Genomic DNA, 18,248 nt, shown 5'->3' on the forward strand with positions numbered 1-18,248 from the left:
ATTGTCATTTTTGATCTCTATATACAGCGTCGTGGGTGTGAAAAGGTGCTTTATAAATAAGTTTATTAATCTCTTGCAGATTTTATTTGGATCACCATCTGTCCCAAGCATCCAGTGATCCTCATTAATGCAATGAGGTCCACTGTAAGATAACGTTTTGTGGGGTGAAATTAGAATTCATTACTTGTTTTAAGATTCATTTCTCTATTTTAGGTTAAATAAAGTGTACAGAGGCCTGGGCCAGAAAAAGTAAAAGTAAAAAATGAATGCTGCACAGAAAATGCTAAAATAATAGCATTTAGTGCCTGGTTGCTTACAAAATGGGATAATACCCTTTTTTCCTGTAGAGCAGAAGAGGGATTCACTGAGTTTCTCTCAAGATCTGCAGTTGGTACATTCTGGGTGTAGTATAGTTTTCCACTTTTTCTCATCTTTATTTTTCTTTCTTGCATGAGGCATAGGTGAGTTTGTATAATTTGAATTATGTGAATCGAACGCACCAGTCAAGCCCTGGAAGCAATGTCATGTTGTACCAGGTGTGCGGCCTTCATCGCTGTAAGTGACCATCCTAAATATCAGACGATATTTTCTCTATAGAACAGTCTAAAAGCCTAAGTCTAAGGCAGATGTATAAATGCAGGCTACTCTGCAGTCCATCTCACCATATTTAAATTTTGGCAACATGTTAATTAGCGCATGTTATTGCACTCTGATTAGGACTGTACTGTTGAAAGCAAATTAAACCAAGTCACCGTATTCAGTATGTAAAGAATTTAGAGACTTGCAGTTGTCATAGTAATTAATTAGACTATCCATCCATTTTCAGGCCATTTTTCCTTATTTGGGTCACAGCATTAATTAGGCTAATTAAAATGATTTCTGTCAGATTATAGTAATAATGTTAAGCATTTTGTTTTTTGTATAGTTTAATCTTTTATTTCAGACCACATGGAATGCAGTTTTTGTAACCCTCAAAACAGATTTAACAGTTTGCTTTGTTTTGTTTAAAACAATGGCTATTTATTTCTGTCACTAGTTATGGTACATTGTTACATACATGAAATAAACCTTTAGTAGTTTGTTTTAATATTAAAATATTATTCTTAAACAATGACTTAAATGTGTAGTTGTTGACAAAAGCTTTTAGGATTCTTTCCAATGTGGCGTCTTGCAACCAGTAAATGTAAGTTATATACTCTCCCTAATTTAATGCTGTTTTGGTGATAACTTGTGTTCACACCTGGGTTATACAGTAGGACTGGACTGGTTAATATTGGAACTGAATTGCATTCCTAAACTTGCATGTTGTTGAACTGATTCTCCCTTTGGGTGCAAAAGTAAATATTTTGCTCAAAGCCTTTGATCTGTCTTGATGCTTTAAGTTTAAAGTATGATGATCACAATTACTTTTCCCAAAGCATGATGCACAGAGAGGGGACCCACTTCACCCATCACTGAAATGCAACACTTACAACACTCACTCTGGTAAACAGAAGATCAGGTAATTGGGGGTATTTAGGGAGACCTGATTTTTTCAAGCCCAGGAATTTAGGGTTTACAGCCCTACTCCTGGTGATCTATGGGATCTTTAAAGGCTAAATAGTCAGGTACTTGATTGATGTCTCATCTCTTGTCTTCTGTGGTACTGAGTACTACTGTAAGTAAAGGCTACATGAAATGTTATTTTTTTATCGCACAAGAAATATATGTCAAGATTGACAATTTCCCAGTGCCGTGTTATGAAAGTGAGAAAGTGATTTGGTGGATCAGCAGTGCATGAAAAGATGGGTTGATGTGGTGTTAGAATCGTAATGCTTGGGGCCAGCATTAAGCCCTTGACAGGAAAAGAGACTGGGCGTATTATTTATTCAACAGTAAGGCTCTTTGCTATGTCCTGCGTGATGACAGCAGCAGACTCTGACTCACTTTGTCTGTTGTGCTGTTGCTTCTCCTGTTTCTTTTTGAAGGTACACATAACCTTGGAGAATCGTCTAAGCAGTCAGTGTTCAGTTTAACATAAGTTACATAATCAAGACTCAAGCAAGGAGAAGACTCTCTAAATGGCTCCAGTGTTCTTCAGGTGTGTTTTTAGAGTAGATTTTTCATCCCTTATCCTTTAAAAGTATAAATTAATTTCTTGCCAAAGTGAAGTCAAAGATGGTTAACTCGTTAACAAACTCGTTAGTGTCATAGACCGTTGAAAGCTGTATGGGATAGCAGGCAAAGTTCAGGCCCAGACAAGCTACAGCACTACTCTTTTTGTATACAAGTAACTTTGTCCTCCACATTCCTGATGTTCTTCTAGCACACAATAAAAACAGACTGAGCAGGATAGTGATGGTAACCAGGAAGTTGTCAGTGCACAACAGATACTGCTAGCATACATACAGTGTACCTAACAAGTAGTGCTGAAAACTAATATAACCGTGAATGATTATGACCACTCCTTTCATCAGGCTGTAAATTTAGACTACCCAGATTTAGTTCTACTGAACTTAAGTTACCCTTTATTCCCATGGCAGTAAATCTAGTTTATATTAGTTATAGTCTACTTTTTTTTTACAGCGTGCATCTTATGTATCCGTCTCACACCCAGTCTTATTAAATTAACTGATCCTTTAATCCTTACCAAGCTGCTAACCTGTTTTTCTCATCTTATGCATGTATGTTTTTTTCATTCATAGTTTCATGTATTGTGTTGGGGCTTTTACCTGCCTGCAAAGCATATTTCCCATCTGGAACAACAAAGCAAATAATTGGAAAGGTTATTCTACAAGTGACATCTGTAGTTACGGACCAGCTGTTTCCTTTCATTCTCTTTTATGTTGATGCTTATTTATTCATATGGCTGTGAACATGCAAGGAGTTGTGTTCTGCAACCTTCAGAATTTAAGGTCTGCTTGGGTGATTGTGTCTCACATGTTTTGATGACAGCCAGTAGAATCTTCAGTAAGAGATAATTGTAATATACTCCATAGAAAGATGGCGAAGCCATCTTGTCAAGACATCTAACTGGGCTTGATGCTGCTATTCCAATTATCACCTGTGTAACCCACATAACGAGGTTTAGTAAAATTTGTCACTTTTTAATCTCTGACTAACACTTTAGTGAATATACAGGCATATTTACATTTTCTTCTGTTTTTGTCATGATATGCACTTTTTGTTTTCTGATGGGGGAAGGAATCCTGTAATGGATAAAACCGATATAGTAGAAGAACAAAAACACATGAGAGAATGCTTATTGGGCAGTGGGGAGTAGAGTTTAGGGCTAAGCACTCAAAGTCAGAGAGTCGAATCCCAGGAGCAAAGTAGCTGTTCACCCAAAATCTACATCAGGGGTTCCTGAATAATGGAAAAATAATGGAAGGCTTATCTGAACTAACAAGTTGCTTTATTGTTAACTTTGCAAGTTATGTTCAATTCAGAAGTTTGGGATTCGTTCATGAATCTACCTCCAACCTGTGAAAGAGCTGAAAGCAATCAAAGGTTGAAATTGATCTAGTTATGAAGTCCATTAAGGGTTCAGTTCTGTAACTGATTGTGTAACTTAGCTGATGTGTGGTGAGCGTTCTGGTGCACTATGACTGCCGTCGCATCATCCAGGTGGAGTGTCAAGAAAAGCCCTACATAAGTGTGAGCAATTATTATTAACTGAGCCCTGGGCTGGAACAAAACCCAGCAGGTGTGTGGGCTCACAGCACCAGGATTGAGAAGCTCTTGGAAGATGCAGTGCTGGTTAAACTAATAGCTTTCCATGTTGCTGTGGTAGGCAAGTATTTGTTCTTGGTTAACTAGTTCATCTGGGTCAGTGAAGAATTTTAAAAACGTCATTACACGGAGCTCTGTAGAAAAAGTTGCCTACATTACCTTTCTGTGTGTAAGGGAATCAAGACCAGTAGAACTGGTCATGTTTTAAATGGTTGCCACCCAGGAAAATGCCATTCTTTAAAACTGAACTACAACACTAGCTTGTAAAATGAATGAAGCTTGTAAAATGTATTTCTGAGCAAATGTCCTTTAATACATCAAGCCTTTCTGTGTATCGATGTTCAGCACGCTCTATTCAGAAAACTCCAAATCCTACAGTCTGTTGGAGAGTTTTGAGTAACTCTCATACCATTCTTTCATATCAGACCAGATAGATCTCACTTAATAAATGTACAGCATCTGGCCTCATATTAAGGACTGGTATATTATTTACAGTAGAAACATGCAGAAGTGCCACACTTGACAGTTAGATTTGTCTTGGAAAAAATGAAAAGAGAAATGAACAGAATAGAAATTAGTCAACGGCAATGTGCCCAGGGCATACTGTGCTAAGATGTGGCCCCTTGGAAAATATTAAATGCCTTTTCTCTTATGTTAATTGTCAAACCAGATATGTTTTTTTGTAACATTTACTTAAAATCACAAATCAACAGTTTCAGTTACTTTCCTTTCATTTGTCCCTGCTACACTGTCTTGGGTTACTTGGGTCTTTTAGAGATTCTGGTAAAAGGTGCTGTCTTCAGCCCCACTTTTGCCCCTGCGACAAATGGGCTGCTGATAGTTTGAGCATGCCCAAGTTTCCTTCATACAGAATTGCAGCATGTGACTGTGCTTGTGTCCGAAGGCAAGTCAACGTGCTATGTGCTGAACCACCAACTGCAGTTTATAGAAGTCTGCTGTGTGTTACACATCTTGCTGTCAGTACCTCTAAAAGCTATTCAGCTCTTCAGCTTTTTAGCTGACTTTTGACAAGCGCCTACCTTGTAATAGCCTGGTAACTCAAGAAAAAAAGAGATGGGCTGTTTGGCTGAAATAATATAAAAAACAGTGGGCTTGTAAGAGTTTTACTGTGACACAGAGGGCTCTCTATGAAAGTGGTCTACATAATATGCAGCAGCTTTTAGTGTACTTAATGGCATTGGATGTAGAATTTTACTTCTTGCATGTCTTCAACATGGTATGGTCTAGTTGCTATTATACTTTTCTTCTCAAATTAGAGCCGAAAGCCTCATTTTTAAACTATACAAGTCAGAGAAACACGAGGGAAAGCACATTAAGCTCTGGAGGGGTTTTTGCAGTAAAGTCATTGCCGGAGGCGGAGAGGCTTTGTGGCTGTGGAATCCGAGAGAAATCGTGAAAAAACACTGGTGAGACAATGTGCCGGCGAACACGTACAATAGGAACTCCCCTTCTTCATCTAGAGCAGCGCCCTCTAGGAAGTGTATGGTCAGATATCAAATTTAATTCAGTCTAAATTAAAGCCTTTAGAAATGTTTCACTTTACAGGCAGTAGACTGTAAAAAATACAAAAATAAATTTATAAATATTATAAAGCTACATCACATAAATTTGTGCCTTTTCCCTCTAGTGCCTATATTTGTGGAAACAGTTTTAATCAATTTTAGAAACTCTTTAGGTATTACCTGGCCTCTTCTATTCTTTGAATGTTGTAAAACGCACAGCCTGACAATCCTTGGATGTGATCGCGCATTACTCTAGAAAGTGAACAGTAAATTCAGCAATATCCTGAAGTAGTTCAAGTAGGGAGCTACATAGGAACAGGTTACAGGTTTATTCCATGCTGAACAGAAAGGAAACAACTTTGTGTTTCCTTTCTTTTCTTTTCAGCATGGAATGAAATAAGCTTGTTAAGAAATACATTTTAAGGAGTTTTACCACTTGCTTTACCACACCCTGGGTGGTAGTAGGAAAAGTATCCATGTGTTTAAATCCAGGTCAGGGTAGAGCATTCCTTGTTTTTTTTGTCGTACAGTCATCTAGTTAAATGTGCAGCACTGAAACAAGGCTGGAGGCGCAGGGCATGGGTAGGTACCTCTCCCGTACTGCTGGGAGTCGAAATGTTGCAGCAGGTGTTGTTTTCGGTGCACGTCTCCGGGCCCTGTTGACAGCTGACAAGGCTCGAGCCCTCCGCGAATGCGAGAACAGCACACCACTGTGAGATGCCTCTGCTGAGCATGACGACACACGAGCGCTTGCAAACGAGAGGGACCCACTTGGCCCTTCCGGCTCGTCTGCTAGGAGAGAGCACCCGGACGGGAACTGGACCTCAGCCACTCTGCTGCGTTGCTAAAGTAAACTGCATGTAAGCACAATTAGCAAGTCTGTTTAAATAGCATTGGCGAATTTCATTGCAAGAAGAACAGATTGTTGTGGGGATATATATGGTTTTAAGACTTAACCCATTAAATACATTCTTCTCTATTGTCCAGAGTTTCATTTAGTTCATCTGGGTCAATGAAGGATTTTAAAAACATCATTACACGGGGCTCTGTAAAAAAAATGGCCTACATTTCATTAATTTTACATCGTCCTAAATCTACTTAAATCATTTCCACGCAATCACCAGCACCAGTGTTTTGGCACTGTAACACCCTGGTAATAATCAACACATTTGTGTAATATAGTGCAAAGAGATATTTTTTAAATTTTTAGAAAAACCATGTTGATTTCTAGGAAAAGAAAAGATGGTCTTGTAACAGTAACGTTTTGTTGTTATCGTTTTGTGGCGTCTCGTAGTGTTGTGTCCAGGCCCAAACACTAGTTCAAACAGCTGCGGTCTCCCACTTCCTTATTTATCCGTGTTTGTTGGTTGCAAAAATAGCTTGTTCCTGAGCCATCAGTCAGCAGGCAAAATGATAAATGCCGCCTTTGGTTCTGCCACTCTGGGAAGTTGTTGCCGTTGTGTACAACGTGCGGTCTTATGCGAACGTCGAGTCAGAAGTTAGAAACAATCTTGTTAGAGCACTTCGGAACTGACGCTGTGACCAGGTGTTGAAGGGAATGGGAGTCAAGCTGTTCCTTTGGATTAAGTTCAATTGGATTCAGTCTGTTGCCTTAGCATGCTTCTGTCAGTTTATCAAGTATCTCGGTGGTGAGTGGAACGTTTTGTTCCAATTTCGACTTATCAGACCATATTTTGCATTTCTTGCGATAAAGAGTCATGGTTACTTTGGGGCGCATTATGAACAGTAATGGCTGTACTTGCAAAGGAGGCCCACTGGGCAGCACCTGCTTTGTCAGAATGTGGCAATTGAAGTAATTTAGTTAAAGATCGGAATCGCATCTCTGTGTGATTCCTTTGTCCTTCTAGGAAAAGCATTCAGTTAGCAGGTGGAACAAAGCATACCCGTGCATATCTAGTTCAGGTGGGTAGCTGCGTCAGCATGCGTAGGCTGCAGAGGAACAAGTAATAGGTTTATTCCATGCTGAAAAAAAGAAGAAAGAGAACACAATGTTTCGGCCGTGGAGCCTTCTTCAGGTGTGTGTGACACACCTGAAGAAGGCTCCACGGCCGAAACGTTGTGTTCTCTTCTTTTTTTCAGCATGGAATAAACCTATTACTTGTTCCCGTGCATATCTGTCAGAGTTGAATCCCTTCATAAAATCCAAACACAAGCTTGGCTCCTGTAGTTGTCCGCAATGCATTTTCATTCTCCCCCGTCAGAACTAGACTTTTTTTCATTGTACGTTATAAAGTGAGAATAAATGCATTTTTAATTGCTTATTGAATCGGTTCATCTCATTTACAAAGCTAATGCATAGAAACACGCATCTACCAGACAGGCTGGATGGGCCAGATGGCTTCCTTTCGTCAGTAACCTTCCTTACATTCTTCCTACCACGTGCCTGAATCGCACATCGCTAACAGACACTGTTATCCTTGCACCTGCTGGGAGGCGTCGATTACGCTACATATGGTCGAGGGATGGAAATGGTGTTATTAAAATTAAATTTTGCATTGTGTACCCTGCTGATAGTATTTAAGAACAACATGTACTTTTTGTAAACATTCTTTTAATTTCTCTTGTGCTGCCAGTTTGCTGGAGTTGTCCTTTTTCTTCTGTTGTTATACAGCCGACCGACAGCTGGTCCAAGGGCAGTCTGTGGAGTGTGGTGCAATGAATAGGATGCCCTGTTTATGGCCCGTTCAGGACACCTGCCTTTGGCGCTGTACCACTTGCCATCTGATTGCCATCCAACTAGGTGACTCTTTGTTCCCAAAGGATTCTGCATTGGAGAGAGCAGTGCTTTCCTTCCTAAAGGCTTTTTTATAGTTGGAAAGGGGGGTTTCCCACATGCAATTTGTCAGGGCTGGCCTGCACAGGATGCATCAGAAAGTGAGATGTAGCCACTTATATCTGACTCTTTTTCTTCCTCAAGATTTTAAACGTTGTTGGGTCCCTCTTCTTGGTCCTGTTTTCCGTTTTGCTGGTGGTGATCCACGTACACAATTCTGTGTATTTTGACCTTTTTTGACCCTAGGTGCTTAAGGAACCTTTCGAGTCAGGTGAGAATTTCAGCTTTGACGCGATAGTTAATTCAGCCTGGATTTCATGGGAGTCTTAGGTTTGAAAGGCACAAGAGCTGTTATAGCTTCAGATCCCCTATTCCTCTGTATCCCACAGGAAACTTGGCAACTTCTTTTTAACCTAAATCCAGAGCGTTCTCAGACGTCTAACACCAAAAGCAGCTTTGTAAAATTGTTGGCACTGCTGAAGTGTCTGTTCACTTGCATGCACAATCAGAGGACTGATGGAATCTACAACAGATCAAATTATTTTGTCTTATTTTTTGCTTTGCACATCTGAACTAATAGATTTAAGATTTAATTGTATTTGCTTCCCTCCGATTTCTTTGGAGCATCAACATTTATGATAGCTACACCACATGGAATGAAAGAAGAATTTCTAGCTTCTCCCTCTTTCAGTAATTTGCCCCCAGACTGCAGATTTTTTGGGCAATTTTATGACTGTAAGTACATGCAGTTCTGTTGTTTGCTTAACACCAGAGCTAAGCTTTTGGTTTGCAGGCAGAAAGGCAGATGCTGAATTCAAAGTTTTACAAAGCCTCCATATGATTCAATGCAACACTGCCATCCAGCAGCTCAGCAGTTCTACAATTGTGCTTCGCATGACTGCTTGCGGTGATTCTGCTGTCAGCAGTACTAGCAGGCTGGCCACTGCAGCGGGTTCATGTCCTGGTGCAGAGGCCTTCCCTGACCTTATACTGGTGCCTATGGCTGCAGGGCTGTCTGGTGTTGCCCATGATGTGATCTTGTAAAAATCCATGCCGGTACCTATTTTCCTGAGAAGAGGCGTGTCATTTATGAATGTTTCTGTATATTGAAAATACTTAGGGAGGTCTCTCTGCATGATGTAATCAGTGGCTTATTAAATATGAAACAGTTCACAGGAACAAAGAAGCGAGTTGAAGACCTTTGTTGACATGTTGACTTGCGAAGTGCACTTGCCCCACTCAAAGCGCCTGACAGAATGGAGTGCTGTGGCTTGAGCATGATTCCTGGTCAACAGGACATTGGAGCACCAGGTCTATGCTGTGGTATCATTTGCAATCAATAATAATAATGTCACTGTCCTATAAACCAAACACCACTGATGGATAGAGAGCTCAATGTGCCTCCTACTGCGTGTGAAGGGCATAGATAAAAAAAAAAAATACTAAAAGCGGGCGATTTCCAGCAATGGCCTATGTTTCACAGCGGATCCGGCAGGGTCTCGTCTCTGCGCCACAAGAAGCTTTGCTGTCGTCGTCGTCGTCGTCGAGGCCCGTTGTTTAACCTGAAATGGGTGCAGGTCATTGACACAGTTCACTTTGAGGACAGCAGCTGTCCATCCCTCGGTTACCCTGCTGGTTGGAATTACATGCTTACACTGGCTAAAGAAACTGTTCGTCCATAACTTCCCTAATGCTGCTCTCCACGTTTAATTTATTGAGCATTAATGCCTGTTTCCTCACTCTCCAAATACTGATTACTTTTTTTGTAATCAAACGTTTTTAGGACTGCTGTCTCTAATTTGATCATTTCCAGCATTGCACTGTGAGTTATGATCTCATAACTGTCTGCATGTGTTCTCTAATCACCCTTTCATGCACAGGATAAAACCTACTGTAACGTAAAACCATATTTCAGTGTTCTAACCCAATCATCTACAGGAGTATTTTTTCCACTGAATCTGTACCTTAAGGTGCCTTATTTCAGGTGGTTCTACTGTTCTGTGACTGTGTGGGGTGTGTTTGAAGTATAACTGGTAGAAAACAAAATGGAGACACCACTGTAAATGTATTTAATAGGGCGTTAATTGAAAATAAACTTCAGGGTCACCAAGAGTAGGGATGAAAGAAACTGCAGATCTGAGGGTGGTTAAAATTGTGAAGAATACTGGTTTCTTCCTGTAGGAGAAACTGAGAACTGTGAGAGCAGGGAGGTTATCTGGGGCCAGAGAATTAAGAAACAGATGGGAGAGCTTCTCCTCACAGCAGCAGCCCTGCGTCATGGTGCTCATATCTCTGCTTAGAAACTACAGAAGTCTGTTGCTCGCATGGGGAAAAAAGAGAATTCTTGACAGAGTCCTGCAGATAGCAGAATGTTAGGATGGAAAGAGTAAAAGGTTAGGAATTGCAGCTGCGTTTGTTTTAAAAGACCACATGAGGCATTTTCAACCCCTCACTCTCGAAAGCCATTTCCTAGAGTTCCTGGGACTACCTGGGACAAAGTGTGTGGGCGCACACAGCCGGACCACTGGAATACCTGAGCCCTGAAGCTGCAGACTAATTCAATCACAAATTCAGCTCAAGCACTATAGGACTGTGAAATTCAGGGCTATTTTTTTATTAACGTTTCTCCTTGGGATTGCACACCAAATGGATGATTGACAATCTGGCTGTAAATTCCTGCTTAATATCCTTTTGTATCAATCAAAACATACTTGCACAGTAGCTGCTATTTGCTGTGAGAGAAGAGATTTCCCCAAGCCCCTGGTCACTTAGCTAATGCGCTAGTGGTCAGGAACACACAGTACTGAGGACTGCTGGCAGGAGTTTATTTTAAGCTGTTTTAGCTGACCTCTGAAACCGCGCAAATGGCATGGGGTTAGTATTGGGTATGAGCTTTTGCACAGTCTGAAGAGCAGCATTTGTTTTTTTTATGAAGTTTATGAAGTGAGATGGATTTAAAATGAGCAAAAAAAACTTTTCCTGCAAACCCTTTCTTGTTTGTCCAAGTCAAAAAATGTCTTTAAAGCACGTTGTGAAATCCATAAATAAAATGCGAGTCTGTGGCTTTTAAAAACTCTGGTCCTGTAGCCTGTTTAGTGAGTATGTGTGGAACTACGGAAGATGCTTTAGGGCAGCTATAAATCTCGACCCCTCTGTACACAGAGCTTATTCCTCTCCCAGCTGCCTTAGGTGTGTGTATACTGCATGATTAATTCCCAGCCACAGGAAATGCACATTGGCATGTCAGGCCTGAATACGAAAAACGTTTACGATAGGTTTAATGAAGTGACTCTTTTTGATACATGAGGTATGCTTTGGTCCAACACTTACTTTTTAAAACCTTTTTTTTTATTTACTTAATTTTATTTATTTACTAACACCGGAGAGGGGCTTCACTGGTGTGCAAGGAAAGAAGAGCACTACTGTCTCAAAACTGCTTGGTCCCGGATTTCCATTCCAGTTGAGGACAGCTGTCTGATTGGGGTTCACATGTGAACAACAGGGTAACCTTTTTCCCCAAGGAACTCCAGTTTTACCTAGTTTCTACCTAACGACGGCCTACTAATATGGAGAATTACTTCTTGTTTGGGGTGTTTATTTCAGTTCAACCGATAGAAACAACCAAAAGAACAAGATGGGTCGGATGACCCGTTTCAGCTGTGGTCTTCAGATTTCAGACTTGCTCTGACAGAAGCTGCAGCGCGTCAGATATGGTTTTTCTGCATGTCGTTGTCCCTGTCCATTGGTGTGAGTCGCAAAACTCACCACCTTGTCCCTTTCTGACAGGTCTTGCTGGTCAGTAGCAGTCGGCACCCGGACCAGTGGATTGTCCCAGGAGGGGGCATGGAGCCAGAAGAGGAGCCGTGTGGCGCAGCGGTGCGGGAGGTATACGAGGAGGTGAGAGTCCTTCACGGGCCATCATGGACCTGGCGCCCACATGTTTGTGATGGATCCGCACACAATTTAATCAAGTTAATAAACGCAAGGAAGATGTACAGTTTCTATCTTTTTGTGCAAGAGGTGCAAAATAAAATGTCAGGCTCTGTCACACAAAACCAACGGCAAATGCACTAAACCTAGCTGTTAACTGTCAATCGTACGACTGTGGAGATTCATGAAATTCATATGGGTGCGTGCTGACCTTCTGAAGCCTTTGGCATTACTTGTTGCTGTGGCAGCTGTGCCTCCAGCGTGTTTCTGGACAGAGATATAATTAAAAGTGTGAACCAGAACCACTGCAATAGACTAAAATCCATTTCCATTTAAAGTGCCCAGGGTTATATCTTCTAAAGCAGATGATTCATAAACATGTTTTGACACATGCAAGCCTATTAAAAAATGAATATTATTGTCCACGTGATCCTTAGGCTGTACTAAACCTGGTTCCTGCATTTCGACATCTTCACTGCCTCTTGTTTCCTGAAAACCAGCGTGAAATGACTTGTGATGCTAATAACTTCTAATGTCGAGCAGTTCATAAAACAGACCTGCTGAAATCAAACACAACAGTCAGACACTGAAAATGAAGCTCCTTACAACTCCTGTGCTCCAAAAAATATTAACATGAAACCAAATAATTAACCTCTCCCTATAACCAAGCTATTTTGGTTTCATCCAAAATCGTGCATGACACCAATATGTAAGGAATGTTTATATCTGATGGGTGCAGACCTAGACCTAGGAGACCTAGTTTAAACAGGAAACCTCACGTTCCCATTGGCCAAATGGACACAGAACTGGATTAAATATTAGCTTTATTGTTTTTGTTGTGGTTTCTGTTTTATTTTTCTCTCTTGCAGTTTTTCTCTTTGCTTTCATTGGGGCAAGTAGCTCAAGTAACAAAGAGAACATGATATTATATACTGTTAAATGTGTGATTTCAGATGATTAACATTCCTGTGGACACAGAGAATGTTCTGAGCCCTGTGGACAGGTCCTGTGAACAAAAGTTTGCATAGGGCTGAATTGAATTTTCTGTGAAAAGTTGGCATTATCAATAGATTTACTTAGTATTTAGAAAAAATACTTTTCAAGATGGAAAATCTTGCGATTCTTCGTATTTTACAGTTTTGTTTCTTAATATGTCGGTGAATTCATAAATGAACAAGTAATAGGTTTATCCCATGCCGAGAAGAGAAGAACGAAAACTCAATGTTTCAGCCGTGGAGCCTTCTTCACCTGAAACATTGAGTTTTCTTTCTTCTCTTTTCAGTATGGAATAAACCTATTACTTGTTCCTTTTCAGCCTTCGCATGCTGACGCAGCTACCCACCTAAACTAGAAAAAGATATTTACTGCAATGCATATTAGGTTGTTTAAAAATGCAACTTAATTGTTACATGTACTAGTTCTACAGTATGTTCTACAGATATTTAAGTAATGTTCCTTACAAGGTGGAAAAATCCCAGCCCATTCTATCTGAGCCTGGTTTAAATGAACATATTTTCACCAGGCCATATCCCACCTGTGGTGCCCATGACCAGTTTTCCTCCAGATATAACATTACCTTGATGTGCCATTTCTTCACACATCCCTGCCATGAGACGTTAGTCCGTAAATGCAGCGTATCTTTGTATCAAGGTTAACTGCCTAGTTATCTTTTGTTCCCTCTTGGATATGAAACATTGCAGCGACATGTTACCTGGATTGTTCTTTTATTTATGGTGAACGTAGCAAGGTTTTAACTAAAATGTCTTAATTCTTTACCCCTACCAATAAACCTATTACTGAATTCTTAGTTTCCTAAGATTTTTAATGACCTCCTTACAAGGTGCTGGCTATGGCAAGACCCATCTATGAGGACTGTTTTCTTTTGGTGGGTGAATGATCACACCATGTGATGTCCGATTGTTGGAAAACAGGCTCTGCACATCCTGTTGTGATGCACATACTGTATGATTTACTGAAATGGGGCCTACACTCAGTCACCCCATCACACAGACTTGTAGTGCTGTAATGAGCAGGAGCTTAATTGTCTGTACAAATTGGGCGTGAATTGGATAGGCAGAGCAGCTCCTACCTCCCTGACAGACAAAGCAGTTGTGGAAGGTGTAATTGTCTGTCTGGAGAAAAGGCAGAGCAGTGATTATGGCCTGGCTGGTAGTGAAACTGTCTAGTCTGTGGGAAAGTGAATGAAAATGTAACATATAGTGAAAAGTTCCTGCCACAAAGCCCATACTTCATCCTTTGTTCAAATATGCTAATCTCAGAAGCATTGTCAGCTTTGTTCTGAAGGTTTTTTATCATTGCCCTTAATCTGCTCTTTCCACAACATAGGAACATAAAGCTTGCAAATAAGAGGGAGCCATTCAGCCCTGCTAGCCTGTTTGTTAGTTAGTAGTTAATTAATCCTGGATCTCATCCAGGCATTTCTTTAAAAAGATTCCAGGATATCGGCTTCAACAACATGTCTGGATAGCTTGTTCCAAACTCCCACAACGCTTTGGGTAAAGAAGTGCTGAATTGTCTAGATGTTAAATGAACTTCCAGGTTCCACTGGTTTGTGTTTCACTGACACGATTGTCTCAGATTGTAGTGTCACGTTTGCGTTATAACTTTTTGTGTGTGAGGGAGTGAGGTCAGATTCAGACACTCAGGTGTCTTTATAGGCAGATTATTTCTATGAAATAATTTTTCCCTTTATGTGAGAATAATGTGATACTATTTGAAAACATTTACAAAATGCAAGTTCTGAAAGTTTCTGAAAATTATTGATGATTCCTATAGCATTGTTGATGACTGTAGGGATTGCAAAGTCTCACTCTGTTCATATGCAGTGCATTGTGAAATCTAAAATATAACGCTACATTGTTTAGCAGTCTTCCTAATATACAAGGACAAGATGATGGAAACAACCAATATTTTAAAAAGAGGTTTCACTGCAGCTCTTTGCATTTGAAAGTTAGATTGTGCACAGAAATTAAAGTTCATTTTAGAGAATTTTCTACTTTGGTTTCAGTTTTTATGCTATATATTGTAAACCAAGTCTGTGAGTTGTCCCTGTTCATGACTTGAATGAAGCTTTCTCTTGGACAGAAATCCATTTCTTTGTGTGGTTAACAACGGACAGAATGGAGGTTATATCCTCAGGAAATGTTGTGTTAACTTGCTGGCTAGCTGCTGTGGTCTGTGGTCTGGATATTCTAGTCCATATCCAGACACTTGACATGCCTGGACCATGCTGTGAGGGCCTTTCACTCAGGTGGCCTGTTGTGTTTTATAAAGTGAAAATTCTGAGAAAAAGTGCAACTTCAGAGTAGATGGTGAGGAATTTTGGCGTGTCAGGAAAAGGAGAATCTGCTGACAGTTGTGAAATATGATGGCTCCTGTATAATTCACTGGGGCTGGTGCATTCTCTGGCTTCATGTTTCTGCCCTGACCTCCTGGTCAGTAGGTATATACCCTGCAAGGGGACCTTGTATTTTTCAGTGTGTCGTGACTCGCACACAGCTCACGTGTCAGAACCCCTCCCCCACTAGCATTTAATTTTAAAGTGAGTAAATTCAGCCTCTGAATATTTATATTTAATGTGGAAATGTAAGTAAATCAGCATATTTTAAAAATATTTTTCTCCATTAGGGTTGATGAAGGAGCTGTCCACTGGACATCTGCAAAACATGTACATTGTATATAAACAAGAGTAAAGGTTATAATATTTGACCTCATCCTAAAGTAACTTCTTTTGTTTTCTGTGTATAATACAAATGAAAAAAAAACATTTAAGAAATTTTCAAGTTAAACAGTGGGCATGGATTCAACTATTTTTCCCCCACTTATAAAAATGGTAACAGTAATAGTAAAAAATAGTATGTTTCATGTAGGATTTTTAATCCCAAAATGCTTAGAACATAGGACCTGCTGAAGTTCAGCCTCTACCTGGGTCAGCAGCTGCACAACACAGAAGATCAGGTGGGACAGTGAGAAAACAATGTACCCATTGAATTTAGGGAGGTCAGATTGTGCAAACCCAGAGTGGAGTTTAGCCAAGACACCAGGTTTAACACCCCTACTCTTACAAACCGTGCACCTCTGATGACCAATTACACTACAGGGGCATCAGCTAGGCACTTCTGGCCCATAGGAAAGAGCGCCACCTACTGGTCCACCAACAGACGTGTTAATCAACCCGGGTCTTCTTAGAGGTTTCAGATCCCAGTACTAAACAGGTCCAGCCTTGCTTAGCTTCTAACATATTACCAGATTACACTGTACGTTTGTAGCAAAGCTGCCAATTTAGTCTCAAGCCATTTAAGCATTAGAATTGATTTAATCAAGTCATTTCGTCTTTGCCTTCTCATTCATGCTATGGCTCTTTCAACTTTCTTTTGTTGAGTGTGGGATTAAATATAAAGAAATTGTTAGAATTACAATTCATAATTCATAATTTGCATCATTCTAGTCTGTAAAAATATCAATGTGATTTAGGAAAATACTAAAAGTATTTAAAACCAACACATTACTGATGTAATTAGTGTGGATCATCTGTAATATTGGTGTAGATTCTGGTATTGCCAGTAAACTCTTAAATGAGACTCAACACCTCTCAAAAAGTCTCAAAGGCCATTTAGAAACATTTCAAATTCTGGGAAATGTACGCACCTAACCTCCACCTGGGTCTCATTTTACACGTCATCTCGTTTTGTTCTCGCTACATGCGATATCCTCTCTGTATCATCTCTCTCTCTCTCCACCTGTTTGTTAGATCTTTAAGTATATTCTATATTTAATTACAAGGTTTAAAAGTTATTTCTCACTGAGCAACGTGTTGTTTTTTTATTCATACAGAGAATTGCCAATTATTTATAGATTTGTGCTCACGCAAAGGCTAGGAGAGAAACTCTTCCAACACACATGAGTCTCGGGTTACACAAAGACTTAAAGACTACACATAGAATAACAACTTCCGCACATTCAGAGGTCTCAAATGCAAGATCTGCAGATGTGGTGTTGCAATGGGCATTTCTTAAGAGCTGCTTGTTGCAGAGAGTCAAAACAATTTAGGAACCTGCGCTTGATGTGGATAAATTATAAAATGAGAATGTTTTACGTACTGTACACAAGATTGGAGTTTATGTAAAATTATGTGAATTGAAGATTCAGTGCAAACTAAAATATCAGTTCTAGAAGATTCCATAGAGCAGAACCTCTAATCAGATGCTTGTAGAAATTCTTCTTGCACTGTTTCCTAAATTAACAGCTATGGTATTTTCTTGAACCATGATGAGACTGCACTGGTTGTTAATTATGCAGTCTGCTGGCCCTGGAGAATGAGGATAGACCTACAGATGATCCCAAAGGTATTAAAGAAAATAGACAGGTTTTTCATCTGCCACTTAATTAAATTTGAGAGGTAACAAAACCCCCACTGGGCATGAGGGTTGTCCAATCCAGACACTCCTGCCAGGATAGATGTAAAGGTGATACACAGTTCTGTCCTCCCTCCCAAGTACACAATACATGATTACATGCAGTATCTGGGCACCAGATCCAGGCTGTGCCTTATCCACAAATCACTGGACTGGAGCTGTAGTAGCTCTCTCTCAAACTCTTTAGATCTATAGAAGACAGTTCTGTCAGGACAAGACTGAGATGTTGAAACACTCAAGCCTGTCACATGCTAATTGAAAAGTCAATCCTGTCTGCAGCTGAGAAGGAGAGAGAGAAGGCTGATGTGTTCCAGGGGGATTAATGTTGTGAGAGCTGCTGGTAGAAATGCCAACTGTGCAAAAAGGAGACAGCATGTCACCTGAGACACGGAACACACTGCATTCATCAGGCAGTTACAATGTATTTCACATCCCACAGAAGATGGAGGCATTACCTGCACATATCCCACAGCCTGAAGATGTTAAGCCGTTTAAGGACCTTCATTCTTTTTCTGAGTTGTTATTTTTTCTTAAGAATGAAAAGAAATTTGTATTACATTTTGGATTTGCCGACATGCAATAGTATTTCATGTTTAACATCAATAAATATGGTTCAACAAACATCGTGTACGCAGCAGTGTAATACAAGGTTGAACTTAATCCCAGGGGTTCTAGTGACACACTAACCCTTTGGAATAGAGGTTGCATTAGTTGTACAGACATCCAAACCATAATATTTTGTTACACTGCATTCTTCAAGTGCAACTCAGACTTCTCACCGTTTTAGTCAATATCCTGAAGGCAAGGAAAAGAGAATGTCTGCTTTTGTGGGTATGAAATTTATTTGGAAATATG

General features: G+C 40.1%; 1 protein-coding gene across 2 annotated transcripts in view; it reads left to right on the forward strand.

Annotated features, from left to right (window-relative positions):
- The window catches only part of LOC148829905 (diphosphoinositol polyphosphate phosphohydrolase NUDT4B), a 43,803-nt gene that overhangs the window by 13,084 nt on the left and 12,471 nt on the right, over positions 1-18,248 (forward strand). For both annotated transcript variants that reach the window (XM_088923015.1, XM_088923014.1), the window contains exon 2: positions 11,815-11,925. In XM_088923015.1, coding sequence (XP_088779141.1) covers positions 11,815-11,925 — 111 coding nt within the window. The remainder of the gene's footprint in view (positions 1-11,814; positions 11,926-18,248) is intronic.

The sequence above is a fragment of the Atractosteus spatula genome, chromosome 8 (genome assembly GCF_055471065.1).
Source record: "Atractosteus spatula isolate fAtrSpa1 chromosome 8, fAtrSpa1.hap1, whole genome shotgun sequence".
Lineage (NCBI taxonomy): Eukaryota > Metazoa > Chordata > Actinopteri > Semionotiformes > Lepisosteidae > Atractosteus > Atractosteus spatula.